The sequence below is a fragment of the Anolis carolinensis genome, chromosome 5, assembly GCF_035594765.1.
Source record: "Anolis carolinensis isolate JA03-04 chromosome 5, rAnoCar3.1.pri, whole genome shotgun sequence".
NCBI lineage: Eukaryota > Metazoa > Chordata > Lepidosauria > Squamata > Dactyloidae > Anolis > Anolis carolinensis.
In genome coordinates this window covers 85,829,911-85,845,464 of record NC_085845.1, presented here as the reverse complement: position 1 = coordinate 85,845,464, position 15,554 = coordinate 85,829,911, and the positions used below count along the sequence as shown (strand labels likewise).

Below are 15,554 nucleotides of genomic sequence, written 5' to 3'. Positions count from 1 at the left end.
ACTAGTGCCGTTTTTGGAATCAGAAGGTCAAATATACCCAGAATTGTGTGTTGGCCAGTGTACTCACCTGTTCCTTACCCTTGGTAGGTTACAGCAAAACATACACAGTAGCTTTGGATGAAATGAATTCCCTGGAAGGAAATGATCTGACTTTTTTAAACCTTGGTAAGTTAACCAAACTGCCTCACTTTGCTTTGCTGCTTTCTCAGATCCTTATGGTTTTATTCTGAGCTGCTTGAGTGAGAAGTAGAAATGTTCTCATTTTCTTTGGAGTATGTCACATGAATTTGTCATGTTTTTCAGTCAGTTGGATTGTTAAATAAGGAAAGTTCCTTAAGTTGACCTTCCTCCTATTTGTTGGAACAAATAGCTTTAGTTGTCTATGGTCATGAGACCATTGCATGCTGCTTGGGAAAATTTGAATGGGCTCGTTGCTTATTTCCTGTGGCACAGCCTATGACAGAATTGTTGTCTTGTGTTTTGTGCCTTTGAACAGACAGGGTTGTTGTTTTTTCTGGCAAAGGCAATGAAGTTTGGAGTCATGGAATTGTATTATAGTTTGAATGGCATTATCCCCATCTAAATATTTCAAAGAATATTTGAATAACCAAATCTCAAATAAAATTAAGGACAAACTGACAAGTCTGTATTTTTTTATTTATGTATTATAAAAAACCCAAAACCAACAGACTATTACGTGGCTATCTATTTACCTGGACATTTTCTACATCTTCTGAACACTCGGCATCCTGATTTGATGTGCTATAGCTTCTTCCTAACAGGTACAGTGGAAGTCTTTTTTGTTGTTTTTTATTTTAAATTAATTTTTACAGTGGAACTTTTAATAATACATTCTGCAATAGCTGCTTCACTAGAAGTTCATTCTAGTGTCAGTCAGGTACAGAAATAAATGCAAAGGGAAGAGGTTTTAAAAACAAGAGTATAGAATCACAAGACAGTCAACCAGAATGCAGTTTCTTCACATTTCTTATTCCTATCCATGTCTACCCTGAAGTCCTGTTGAGTTCAGTACAGTTTACTCCCAGATAAGCATGTGCAGGATTGCAGCCTCAATGGGTCTGCATTTCATTTATATAACAGTTTTGCACAACACCAATGTTCTCCCTTTCTGTCCAAAAGTCACATGGACATGTCAAATTGACATTAAGCCAGCAACAGTGAGCCAACTAGAAAGCATGATGAATGCAACGGTGGATAAAGTTAACATGTCTCTTTACCTGTTTTTTTTAAAAAAAAATCTAAGTCATGGAAAGGCTTGAGAAAGGAGAAATTCAATAATTAATCTCAACATTGTAACCCCAAGAAAAGCAGCCTCCTTGGAAAGTTGTGAACAGCAGGGAGAGTGATTTGTCAGAACCATATTGTAAGTGGATTAAAGAACCTCTGTAAATGCCTTAGTCCTGTTCCTCATCAGATTCCTTTCCAGTTATTATTTTTAAAAAGGGAATGGATGTTAAATGTGTTCACACATTTAACATTTAAGAGTCTGATCTGACCCTACATAGATACTAGTTTTCATTACCAGAGTGATATAGAATACAAAATTTGCTTTATCCAATTATGTTTTTAGATTCTCAGTTGGAAAAATAAATAGGTTTGTTCATGTAGCACACCCTTTTCAGACATTTCCATGTAATCCTGAGTAATACTATTCAAAGGCATAGTCATGTTAGTCTGATAAGTCTGCAAAGGGATCTTCTAACACTTTCGCTACTGAAAGTATTTTTTTTTTTTACCATATACGCTTTTGTAGACTGGATGTGATGTAGTAGAATTAGAGTGCATCTATAGGGTAGAATGAATGCAGCCTACCACTTTAAGTGCCATGGCTCAATGCTATGGAATCATGGGAGTTGTAGTTTTCAAGGTCTTCTCTGCAAAGAATATTGGTGCCTAACCAAACTACAAATCCCAGAATCCCAGCATTGAGCTTACTGCTGCTCAGTCGTTTAGTCGTCTCCAACTCTTCGTGACCTCATGGACCAGTCCACGCCAGAGCTCCCTGTTGGCCGTCGCCACCCCCAGTTCCTTCAAGGTCAACCCAGTCACTTCAAGGATACTGTCCGTCCATCTTGCCCTTGGTCGGCCTCTCTTCCTTTTTCCTTCCATTTTCCCCAGCATCGTTAAACTGCATTAATTCCACTGTAGATGCACCCTTTGTCTACAAAACCTTATGCTACAAACTTCCTATTCTCGGTTTGTCTCAAAGGTGCTACAAGATTAGCATACTAGAGAAAGCTGCTCTGGTTTACAAGCATCTTGTGAACTACAGGGTGGCTTTTTGTGTAAGAGGGATTGACTTCCCATCCTGCCCTTCTTGTTGATGCAATTCTTGTAGCCTTTTTTAGCCCTGCTGTTGTCCTGCCACCTACATTGCTGTTGTTACCTTTGCTAGTGAAGTTATACTAACCAGGAGGGTTGATGTCTGTGATGGCAAAATTTTCACGTGAAACCAGTTTCTCATCTGCATACTGACAAGACTTGTGTATCCCAAAATTGAACAATTGTTTGATTCAATTTCTAGTATGTTTTTGCATGGGGAAGTAAGCACTTATGAGGTACCAAATTTTATTTTATGCACGCAGGACAATTTCTTGTCCATTTAAAGAAAAACTGAAAGTATGTTTTTAAATGTCAGGAGAACAACATCTTACCTGAATAGTACAGAAAAAGCCAGCCAGAATTGTATATGAATTGTATATGAATTGGATGGAAATATTTTATATTCTATGTTTTCTGCTACTTAAATAGTTTTGTTCACATATCTCTCATCACTTTGCATTGATCAAATGGCATCAGCAATTGCCTATATAATATGTTAAATGAATTAAAAATTAGAGGAAGCTGTTTTTCACTACTTAATGCACAGTGCTATCATTTATAGAAAAAAACATCAGTTCTAATACCATATAAAGAATGTTTCTAAAAACACCCCTTCTAATACTCACCTGAAAAGCATTCAGTGTGTTTTAAAGTGAATTGAAAGGTGCAAGACATTGGTTTACATAAGGATTATTTATCATTTGAGATTTCCTTGAAGTTAAAGGGGTTTGATAGATTTATTTAAAAACATTTCCAATTGATATGATAGCTAAACAGTGAACATAAACAGATTTGATACAATGAGCTTGTAGTCTAAAGACTCGTGCTTTGCTGTACTTACTATAAATGAGATTCAGGAGATCAAACATTCATTGCTTTTTAAATTTTCTTTTGGTGAACAAATATTGATATTGATGATATTTCAGAAAAGATTATCTGAGGATGGAATTTTGGGGTGCATTTACACTGCAAAATTAATACAGTTTGATACCACTTGAACAACCATAGCTTAATGTTATAGAATCCTGGGAGTTGTAGTTTAGTAAGGTACAGCATGCCGACAGAAAAAGCTAAAGACTATGAAAAAGTACAACATCCATGATTCCGTAGCATTGTGTCACGGGACTTAAAGTGGTGTCAAACTGCATTAATTCTACAGTGTAGATGAACCCTTGGCTTTCTTCGTTTTACATGTAAAAGAAAGGGATTTCTATGCAGTGATCTCATCTGATATTCTTCCAATTACGGTAATCTTTTTGCATATGGGCCTTGTGTTTGCATGTTTGCTGTTGTTCAGAAGTCTCCATATGGGTGGATGTTAATAGAGTTAATGCGATAGAGCATTAACTTGGAAGTTGTTTTAAAAGGAATAAACTCCTGTGATGCCTCTGACCGTGATCTCATACACTCACAGTCCAATATATAAATAGGCAACTTAACAAATCCTTAAGATCTCCAGATGCTGTAGAATATTTCCAGTATGAGGGGACTTGATATATTTCAATTCATACTAGGAAGACCTTGTGGAAACAAATTTCTCTTCAATTTACTGTTCAGGTGGGGAGGCTAAAATTAATGGATTGCATGCCAGCACCATAATTTCTCCTCTCAAGTCAACGGTCTTCGATCGTAGCACAGGAGAACTGTTTACTATTGAAATAAACAAGGAAGCCCTATTCCAATTCCTGTGGAACAGCAAATGTGATACTTACAAATTGGCAGCACTGCACTGTTTACTTCTACACATTGGGAGCACAAGGGAGATAGAAAGCCAGGTGGGTAAAATATTCCATTTTTAAAATAAAATATAACATAGATATTGAGATTGTATCATTTTCTATGTAGTAAAAAGTTTTGTTAATTTTATTAAGCAAATTGTTGAAAGCATAACATACTACTAATAAACAAATACTGCAATTGCAGAAGGAAGAAGCAGCAGATTTTGATCATGTCTATATTGCATCAGTGGCAAATAGCATCTGCTTAACATACCCAGCAATAATAAAGTGCAAGGACTTCAAGTCTTCCATAGCTTTCATTGCTTATACTTTAACTATACATTTTCACAGCTCAAGCTATATTAACCATTTCATTTTCTAATTTCAACAGGTAATCCAGTGGATTCTTGACAAAACGTCCATTTGTTTTACATTTGACCCCATGCAAGAATTTATTATTGGTAAGTATTCAAGGACTATATCAGATTGGAAATAAGGGGGTACAGTGATTGAGGAATGTAATACATATTGGTTTCTCGTATGTAAAACATGATTGTGTCAAAACATTCCTGGGCTTTTTGTATGTGAATCCAAGATTTGGTGAACACACTTATTTACCTACATAACAAGGTGATTAGAAATTGAAAGTTGTTAACTTTCTCTGTATACCAACAACAGCAACTTGGTATCTTATTTTCTAAGATGATAGTATTTCTCACACTAGGAGTGGGAATTGAGTAGTCCTTCAGATTTGAGAAATTGTAAGCCAAACAAGTAACTTTGCCATGCTCTACATGTAAGCTTGTAATTGTAGAAAATCTCAGTGGCTCTGAAATAGATAGCCACTACATACATACATAAATAAAAGAGTGATGGCATCAGGGCAGCGGACAAAACAACAAAACTACAGTTCCCCCAACCTCGACATTTGACAATACAACCCATCATCCATGGCTCTAGGTTGATACAACAAAAAGGAAAGAAAAATAAAGTCCTAATTAGAGGGAGAGGAATAATTGTTTTTATCCAATTGCTGCCAGTTACAAGGCTAAGTTCCGCCCACTTGGTCTCCTAGCAACCTACTCAGCCCAGGGGATAGGCACAAGAGTTTGGAGAGCCCCCTAAGGGCCATCCAGCCCAACCCTTTCTACTATGCAGCAGGACACAATCCAAGCATTCACAACACATGGACAACGTATAAACACTATACAATACTACACAGGGACATAGACCCCCTCTATCTTCACCACTTTCACAGTACACAAACAACCAAATGCATACTAAACATAAAGACAACCATACAACAGACATTCAATACCACCACTACCTCAACCATTTCTCACCAACACCACCAGACAACGCCACAGCAACGCGTGGCCGGGCACAGCTAGTGTGTATATATATATATATATGTGTGTGTGTGTGTGTGTGTGTGTGTGTGTGTGTGTGTGAAGACCTTTTACTCAGGAACTTATAATAAGTGGGAAAACACACACACAAACACACACATATATATGTTTCCCACTTATTTTAAGTTCCTGAGTAAAAGTCTTCAAGCTTCCTAGGGAAAGTAACTAATGCTAAACCAATAAACAAATAGAGCTCAAGTGTATTATTTGATTTGAGAGTGATCAGAAGCTTTCATTGGGCATTAACTAGACATCTCTATTTTCATGTATTCAGCTTCTTCATATTGGACAATGTGCCTGGACGTCACCAACCTGGACAAGCTTTTACCATACACCCCATTGCTGCAGTGGAATGAAGTAAGATGCATTCACACTTGGGGGAAGGGAATATTTCTGCTATTCAAGTACTAAGTAAGGTTTTAATTTATAGTTAAAGAAGAAACCACCAAACTATCCCTTCTTCAATTTTCAATTTATTTGGGGCACTGATTTAAAAAAAAATTGTATTAGATAGACCACATCAGCTCTAGTTTTTAGATATGGTTATTTTGCTTTTCTATGGGCACGCAGATGGTGACTGGTATATGGCATTTGATCTGTATCTGAAAAACTAGAACCGATGGGAGAACACTGGTGCCATTTTTGGAATCAGCAGGTCAAATATACCCAGAAACAGGGCTAATATTTGAGGCACCAAAATGTGTGTTGGCTAGTGTTATCAGTAAATGTTTGATTTTTATACCTATTTTATATACCTTTATGTCTGGGGTCATGTAAATATTTATTGGGCAGAAAGGGGTCATGTGTGTAAAAATTTTAAGAAGGCCTGGTCTAGCCTTGGTTTACTGAGGAGTTGGCAGCAATGAAGCAAAAGAAGAGGGGACTAGAGGGCGTGTGGCGTTCAGAGCCAAGCGAGTCAAACTGAACACGGCCATGCTCCTATCTTAGGGCATACGCCGCGGCAATAGATGCTGCAAAGAATGTCTTCTTTGCAGCTAATATTGCATCTGCAAAGAACCGTCTGGCAGAGCTGTTTCGAGTTGTCAGAGGGTTGTTATATCCCGTCCCTCAAGATGGGATCCCTGACAACTTGGCAGCCTGCTGTGAAGCATTTGATCAGTTCTTTGCGGACAAAGTCGCTTTGATCCGCTCTGGCTTTGACACTATATTAACGACAGTCTCCGAGGATGTAGCATAAGCACCTACTTGTCCTATTTTGATGGATTCTTTTCAATTGGTTCAGCCTGAGGACGTGGATAAGGTGCTTGGAGAGGTGAGGGCTACCACATGCATCCTAGATCCCTGCCCATCCTGGCTGATGAAGGAAGCCAGAGGGGGTTTGGCGGAGTGGGTGAAGGTGGTGGTTAATGCCTCCCTTCGGGAAGGCATTTTTCCAGCGAGCCTTAAATTTGCTATGATCAAACCGCTGTTGAAGAAGCCATCACTGAGTCCCACTCAGTTGGACAGCTATTGGCCTATTTCCATTCTCCTCTTTTGGGGCAAGGTCGCGGAACGTGTGGTGGCCGCACAACTCCAGGCATTCTTGGTAGACACCGATTTTCTAGATCCAGCGCAGTCTGGTTTCAGGCCAGGACATGGTACCAAGACAGCCTTGGTCGCCTTAGTCGATTTTCTACACTGGGAACTGGATGGGGAGTGTGTCCCTGCTGGTTCTGCTGGACCTCTCAGCGGCCTTCGATACCGTCGATCATGGTATTCTTGCCGGGATGGGGCTTAGAGGTACTGTCTTGCAGTGGCTCCGGTCCTTCCTGGAGGGTCGTTCCCAGATAGTGTCTTGTGGGGTCCCGCAGGGGTCAGTACTGTCCCCCATGTTGTTTAACGTATACATGAAGCAGCTGGGAGAGATCATCCGGAGTTTCAGGGTTCAGTGTCATCTGTACGCAGATGATGTCCAGCTCTGTCACTCCCATCTGTCACTAAGGAGGCTGTTCAGGTCCTGAACTGATGCCTGGCCGCTGTGTCGGATTGAATGAGGGCGAACAGATTGAAACTGAATTCAGACAAGACAGAGGTCCTCCTGGTCAGTCGTAAGGCCGAACAGGGTATAGGGTTACAGCCTGTGTTGGACGGGGTCGCACTCCCCCTGAAGACCCAGGTTTGCAGTCTGGGTCTTGGCAGTGGCCAGGGGAGCATTTGCACAACTAAGACTTGTGTGCCAGCTGCGCCCATACCTTGGGAAGTCTGACTTGGCCAAGGTGGTCCACGCTCTGGTTACATCCCGTTTGGACTACTGCAACGCTCTCTGCGTGGGGTTGCCTTTGAAGACGGCCTGGAAGCTCCAATTAGTACAACAGGCAGCAGCCAGATTAATAACTGGGGCGGCCTACAGGGAGCGTACCACCCCCTGTTAAGACAGCTCCACTAGCTGCCGATATGCTACTGAGCCTAATTCAAAGTGCTGGTTTTGACCTAAATGCCCTAAATGGTGCTGGCCCAATCTACTTGTCTGAACATATCTCCTCCTATGAACCAGCAAGATCCCTAAGATCATCTGGAGAGGCCCTGCTTTCGGTCCCACCTGCCTTGCAAGCGTGGCTGGTGGGAACAAGGGACAGGGCCTTCTCAGTGGTGGCTCCCCAGCTGTGGAACACCCCAAAAATATTCGACAAGTCCCAACCCTTTTGGGCTTCAGAAGAGCCCTAAAAACATGGCTATGTGCCCAGGCTTTCAAGGAATAAATGACAAAGACGACACGGACTGACTTATGGATATAGCATGAGGTTTTTTGGACGAACGGATCTGATCATATGTTTTTAAATTTATACATTGTAATTTTATATTGTATTTAATAGTCTTAATTGATTTTATGTATTGTTCAATATTGATTTTGTGTAGGCATCGAATTGTTGCCATTGTTGTAAGTCGCCCTGAGTCCCTTCGGCTGAGAAGGGCGGGATATAAATGCTGGAAATAAATAAAATAATAATACAATCCATGTCAAAACAAACCATAATCTAAGGAAGCAAAAACAGTTTAATATCCTTACTTTTTGTATTTTTTTTCACTCAATAATCCTATATTTTGTAGGACTTTCCAGGAATTATATGCCGAACACAAATTATCTCAATGCCTGCATTAAAAGTAAGTACATAAGCAATTGCTAGTAGGATGCTGAGTTGATTCATTTATCCTTTTCATCATGGAGATAATTCTAATACTTTAAATTATTTACATTCCTTGGGAGTTTAGAACATGGAGCCATGGCAGTAAAAGTGGTGGCAACCCGCATTAATTTTATAGTATAGGTGTGCTTTTAGAGCTCTGAACGTAATTTTATTAACTAAACACTTGTCTATCGCCATCGCCTCTATTCTTTTGAAACTATTTTAAGATGGGTCTGTAAATTATGCTTTCTCAGATATCACAGCCAAACCATAGTTTTAAGAAACCCACTTCCATTGTTCAGTTCTCTTTTTGTGGTTGCAAGTTGCAGTGTACATCCAAACCATAGTTAGAAGCTCTGGTGAAATTTTGGGCAGTACTTAGTTTGGTGACGTGTGACCACCACTCTCACAAGACTCCAAAGAAGAAGAAAACCATGAAGAGACTGTTCATGATGTTCTGTAAAGCTGCCACTAGAGGTCACAGCTATTCCACATTCTTTCTCAGTATGGTCTCTTAAGTCTTTGAACATTTTAAAACTGTGAAATTGTGTGTGTGCCTTCAGGTTGCCTCTCACTTTGCGCTAACCCCAGAAATTTAACATTTTTTCTTGGCAAGAAAAAACTCAGAAGTGGTTTTGCTGATTGTTTCCTCTGAAATGTAGCCTATAGCACCTAATATTTGTTGGTAGTCTCTCATCCAAGTATTTGAACATTTATATTTAGAAATTATTCTACCAAATATTCTCTACAGAGAAATACCTATTCAACAAGAAAAGCAAAATCTCATGTATTTTAATGGATGATTCTTATACAGGTAGGAATCTGGAATTTGAGCTTGTCTTGGTTTTTATTGGAAAACCTACACCTACAAAGTGATTTTACAGGTACCTAGTCACAGTTAAACTTCTGATGAAGTTGGAGGGAGTTCATTTTAATGTGAAAATTCAGGTTGTGCTAAGCTTTAAAATGTTCTATGCACATATAACATAATTATAGCTGTTACTTCAGCTGAAATTTGTCAGGGGTTTCTAGGGTTTCTGCAGCAGAACATGGAAATTCCATGAAATGTGTCAGTTTTGAGACTGAATTAAACATTAATATCTGAGTGGGGAAAATCCCTCTATTATCTAGATCCCACATTTATCATAACCTTGTTTTGCTAAGTTTTTGCTACAAGAGGTAATGTGTATCTAGGACATTGGCTATTTGTTAGGTTGTTGTCGAGTTACGATTTTATATATATTTTATGCATCAATTTTATTGTAATTGAAATGTATTTTATGTTGTTGTATTTTATTGTATATTACTGGGCTTGATCCCCATGTAAGCCGCCCCGAGTCCCCTCGGTGAAATGGGGAGGGATACAAGAATAAAGTTATTATTATTATTATTATTATTTGCTTCTATTTCTAATTTATTTGAGGTACAACATTGCAAAGACTTCTGGGAAAAGCTGAGCATGAGCCTGGAATGTGTGAAATATTCCGAACCCTACTTGCATTTCAACTATAAGATGCTTCAGAAAGAATGGGATAATTTGCTTTCAGAGGAGGTAAATGAGTCTATAATGGCATATTTTTCAACATTTGAAATCTGCTAATCAAATGTTTTCTGACTAAGACACATAGAATTGTGTAAGTGCACCCATTGCTAGAAGTCCCAGGAATTCTGTTATTTTACATTTTAACAACATACAGATGTGCTGGGATATGCAAAACAGTGGCTAATAGCGAACCTAATTGAAATGAAGGCAAGGGAGCTGAAAGGGGGAGATCGACAAGCATATCATTTTGTTTGGCCTGCTAGGTATCTGTGTGTTTTGTGTGAGTAAAAAGACCAAGGTTGGAAAGATGTATAATAGCAGTGCTTTATTCTAAATTGATATATCAATTGATTATTCAAAAGGTTCATCTAGAAATTCTTTATTTTGGGAATGAGTTTCAGTATACCTTTCATCTTCAATCCAGTCTGGTCAACCAGCCTGGTGGGGTTGATAGAGCCAAAGGGAGGCCACAGATTGTGAATTTTGGACATCTATCTTCTTAGTGAGCACTAGTTCAACTGTAATGGGAAACCTGAGTCCTACCGGCTCATCTCTGCAAAGCAGCCGAGCACAGAAACATAGTCCAGGGGCAGTCTAAAGTCAACACAGTAATCAATCAGCCAAGCAAGGAGGAGACAAGAGAGTAAGCCAAATGTCCATTCCAATATTCCAAAGCCAGGTTATTTCACCAACACAGTTTCCATGGATACTCCACAATCCAGTATCCAAGGTACATCTTTCAAGGGTTCAAGACACAAACCGCAATACTGGAGCTCCAAAAAAAAAAAAAAAAAAACAACACCCACCATTACTACCCATAGCTAAACATTCTAGTTTTCAGCTATTTATGCAGCTTTCTCAAGTGTTCCCACCTGCTGGCCCTGTTCTCAGCCAAATTATTTAATCTCTACACTTGAATCTCATCTGTCCTTAATTGTAACCTGTCCAGAATATTTAATCCCTGGTCTCCCAACTAAAGGTCCCAATGCTGCCCTTGCTATGAACCCATTGTCTACTTTGGGTTCCTGTGGTTCCTGTTCTGAAGCAGTGACCTTTTCGGTCTCTGACTGTTTGCTCTCTATTAGAGCCCAACTTTGAGGCTAGGAGAAGTAATCTTCCTCCAGCTCCTCGCCAGTACTAACTATGACAAAACCATGGTCTCTTGCTATACAACCATAGTGATATACAGGTTCATCGTCTCTCCATCCCTCCACTGTTCTATGGTAGAAGATTGCTCCTGGGGACATCTATATTTATTTCTCAATTAGTTCCCTGATAGCTCTGAATGTCTTTAAATTGTGATATGTTAGAATAAGAGAAGAATAAGAGAGACAGTGTGGTTTGAGCATTGGGCTTTGGAGACCAGAATTTGATTTCCCTGCGCTGCCATGTAAATGCACTTGGTAAGCTTGGGCAAAACACACTCAGCAAACCCAAAAATACACCTCTGAACACATGTTGCCAAGAAAACCCTGTGATGAGTTCACTTTAGGGTTGTCATAAGTCAGAAATAACTTGAGGGTACACAACAACAGCCTTAAAATAAGTCTGAATCAAACCATTGTTTCCAATCTTAGCTTGTTCTTAGATCATGGCAGGAATTGAACTCACTCAAAGTGTATTCCGCAGAAGATATAACTTTTCTCTCGGGCACGTCATTGCTTCTGCTTGTGTGCTAAAGTATGGGGTTAAGAACACTTTGAAATGTTTAGAGTAATACATTATTAGATGGTGTACTCCTTATCCCCCCAGGTGGTCTACATGTGTTATTAGACATTGATAGAATAAAGCTAATTCCATCACTTAACACTCTCATGAAAAATAATTTACTTTTTCTAGAGAACTGAAGAGAGAACAACATATATGAAAAATATTTTTGGAAATGCAAAAAGGTAGGTTGACTTTGGATAATAAATGATCACCTTCATATCCCTAGTCTTCATTAAGTGGTGTCTGGGTGTCTCTTAGTATTTGGTGTTGCTTTTAAATACTTTGTTGTTGTGCCTTCAAGTGGTTTCTGACTTATGGCAACCTTAATGGGGTTTTCTGGGGTTGAGAGTAAGGTCACCCAGTGGGTTTCCATGGGCAAGCAGATAATCAGACCCTGGTCTCCAGAGTCATGGTCCAACAATCAGACCACTACACCACACTGGTTTTCCTGCAAATACTTCAGTAATCCATAGCTCTAAGGAATCCATTGCATTCTTTTTCTAATGTGAATGCACTATTGTTCGATGAGCATTTGTCCATCTCTTTGTTGAGGAGCTCTGTAAGTCAAGAAATGATGACTAGAGAATGTTGCAGGTACCTATAAGCATGACTGCCACTGAAAAGGCCCTCTCCCTCGTCCCCACCAACTGTGCTTGTGACAGAGGCAGGAGCGAGAGAAGGATCACCCCAGCAGATCAAAGAGCCCGCGCCAGTTCGTAGGGTAGAGATACGGTCACGAAGATAATCAGGACCCAAACTGTTACGGGCTTTGTAGGTCATAACCTGCACTTCGAATTGAGGCCAGAAAATTATTGGCAACAAGTGGAGCTGCTTCAGAAGAGGTGTTGTACGCTCCCTGTAACTAGCTCCTATTAGCAACCTGGCTGCCAGCCTTTGAACCAGTTGCAGTTTCCAGGCCATCTTCAAAGGCAGCCCCACATAGAGCACATTGCAGTAGTCCAGTCTAGATGTAACCAAGGCGTGGACCACCATGGCCAAGTCTGACTTCTCAAGGTACGGTCGCAGCTGGCATACAAGTTTTAACTTTGCAAAGGCCCTCTCGGCCACCGCCGACACATGAGCATCAAATATGAGCGCTGAGTCCAGAAAGACCCCCAGACTGCAGAACTGTGTCCTCAGGGGGAGTGTAACCCCATCGAGCACAGGTTGCCAACCTATTCCCTGATTAGCCCTGTGACTGTTCAGAGGGATCTCTGTCTTGTCTGGATTAAGCTTCAGCTTGTTAGCCCTCATCCAGTCCATGACAGCGGCTCAGAATCCAGGAGACTTCCTTGGAGTTAGGTGGAAAAGAGTAATAGAGTTGAGTGTCATCTGCAGCGAGATGGCATCAAACTCCAAAACTAATGCATTATCCTACTTTGACCGACTTTTTTGAAACCTTTGCCCCTTTCCTTGTACACATCACAAAGTGTCAAAGTATGTCTGGGTAGGACTTCCTTTTGTCCTGTCTTTTCAGCTTAGAGTGCCATGGTTGATGAATGGGAAATATTAAGATTTCAGATCCATTTAGGAACTTTTTTGGAGTGTGTAGTGCTATGCAGTTTGTTCTTTGGATAACATGCATTTTAATATCTTGGCTCAGTGTGTGCCTTGTTTCTCTTTACTGTCTCAGGATAAGTTATGTTATGTTTCTCTTGGACAGATAGAGAAATGTTTCCCTGTTTGAAAGAAGAAAGATTCAAATTTTCCTAATCAACATGTCATTTACAACTTTCTGTGCCAAACTAGGTTAAAAAATTTTGTGCCACGTTCTTATAGTTTAGTATGTTGATTTTATATAATAGACTGAAACATATCTCAGTTCCCTCAGAGACTAGAGGAAATCCTAGCTGGAATCATAGTATTTTGTCTGAGTTGTGTAGTTTGAAGTGCATGTTTTTTTTTTAAGGGACTGCCTATGCATGCAATATTAGGACTTTGAAAGGGAAACCCTTACTTGACGCAAGGTCAGTGTATGTGCCCTCCAAATTGGATAAAGGGAATATTTAGTTCAGCAATCCTGTCTGAACAGTAGCTAACTACTTGGAAGACTTGAAGTCAATGACACTCTTTCCTGTTGTGGATGCACGATCCATAGATATGGAGGGCTGATTGTCCTGCTGTTTTGGTGGGAGGTCACATTAAGTGTGCTGAATGCTTTAAAAATGAATAACTACTACTATATCTTGTAGCAATAAATCCCAACAAATATCCACTTTATGAAGAAATGCTTTAATTTGCTTTCTGATTCTTCTGTATTAGATGCACAGCCAGATGCTACAGCAGTGGCCTTCTCTCTAGTTTGTGATCCACATCTTTGCTAGCTTAGTTTCAGTAAAGCTTCCACAATCTAGGCACTATGATAGATATAAGCTGAATAAAAACAACACAAATTACCATTTCCCAATGATTTCTGCATTCCAATGTCTGTAATTTTTCCACCATATAAACTAATGGAAGGTGTATGTTGCACGGATAGGTTTTCTACATAATTAAAAGAAATTAACAGTATCTCTTTGAAGTGCTTCAAAAACACTTTTTTTTCCTCTTAGGGTGTTTTCCAGTTTGAATATGTCAAATGTAGGTAAGTGAAAGATTAATTGATGCCAAGCAGCCCAGAAATCATTCCATTTAAATTAAGTATTGAAAATACTTTGCTACTGATCTGTGTAGACTACATTTTAGGTGAAGCATGAATCATATAGGATTGCTAAAAGGTAAAGTGTGTATGTGTGTGTTATGAAACCAGAGAGATGGTGAATATAACTTAAAATAGAGGAATGCTGTTCTGGATTTTTTGTGGGACAGACATGGACAGTTTATTGTTTTAACAGGATTTGCTTGCAGAGAATCAGGTCCTTTTATATATGTTAGGTTTGCTTGTATATTGAGTGTGGATGACATGGTGCATGTTTCATCTTAGAGAAAGGAAGAGGTTACAGTTTCTCTTTGAAAACATTCAAAGGGCTACAAAGAAGCTGAATGTCAATTCCATCAAATATAACAGGTGAACAAGAGAAATGAGCTACATTCAACATATAACTACCACAACAGTTGGGATAACTGAAAGAACACACTATATATGTCAATTTACTATAAAGCCAAAAATAGTATGATTTTTTGTTGTTGGTATGATGGTCCTGGTGGCGAAGTGTGTTAAAACACTGAGCTGCTGAACTTGCAGACCGAAAGGTCCCGGGTTCAAACCCCGGGAGCGGCGGGAGCGGCCGCTGTTAGCTCCAGCTTCTGCCAACCTAGCAGTTCGAAAACATGCCAATGTGAGTAGATAGGTACCGCTCCGGCGGGAAGGTAACGGCGCTCCATGCAGTCATGCCGCCACATGACCTTGGAGGTGTCTACGGACAATGTCGGCTCTTCGGCTTAGAAATGGAGATGAGCACCAACCCCCCAGAGTCAGACATGACTGGATTTAACGTCAGGGGAAACCTTTACCTTTTACCTTATGATGGGGACACTAGGGTTTGCATCGTATTCATGAATTATGATGGTATAAGTTTGACCTACATCTTTGCAATTCAATGTTTTGGTCATTGTAGAGGTTGGAATTCTGTTTCAACCTTGTAGTGACCACCTCCCCCCCACCCCAAATGTTGCCTTGTAAGCAGTGCAGCTCTCACAACGCAACACATTTCTGTGTTGTTGGAGAGAAGGGAGATGAACAAGGCCATAACCAGTTGTTTTTCTG

At 39.9% G+C, this 15,554-nt stretch overlaps 1 protein-coding gene across 3 annotated transcripts in view; it reads left to right on the top strand.

The window, feature by feature from the left end:
• gsap (gamma-secretase activating protein) overlaps window positions 1-15,554 on the top strand; it is a 68,410-nt gene that overhangs the window by 35,856 nt on the left and 17,000 nt on the right. For all 3 annotated transcript variants that reach the window (XM_008111524.3, XM_008111523.3, XM_008111525.3), the window contains 9 exons: window positions 88-165; window positions 690-782; window positions 3,901-4,118; window positions 4,453-4,522; window positions 5,745-5,827; window positions 8,519-8,572; window positions 10,019-10,147; window positions 11,978-12,030; window positions 14,401-14,432. In XM_008111524.3, the coding sequence (XP_008109731.1) occupies window positions 88-165; window positions 690-782; window positions 3,901-4,118; window positions 4,453-4,522; window positions 5,745-5,827; window positions 8,519-8,572; window positions 10,019-10,147; window positions 11,978-12,030; window positions 14,401-14,432 (810 nt within the window). The remainder of the gene's footprint in view (window positions 1-87; window positions 166-689; window positions 783-3,900; window positions 4,119-4,452; window positions 4,523-5,744; window positions 5,828-8,518; window positions 8,573-10,018; window positions 10,148-11,977; window positions 12,031-14,400; window positions 14,433-15,554) is intronic.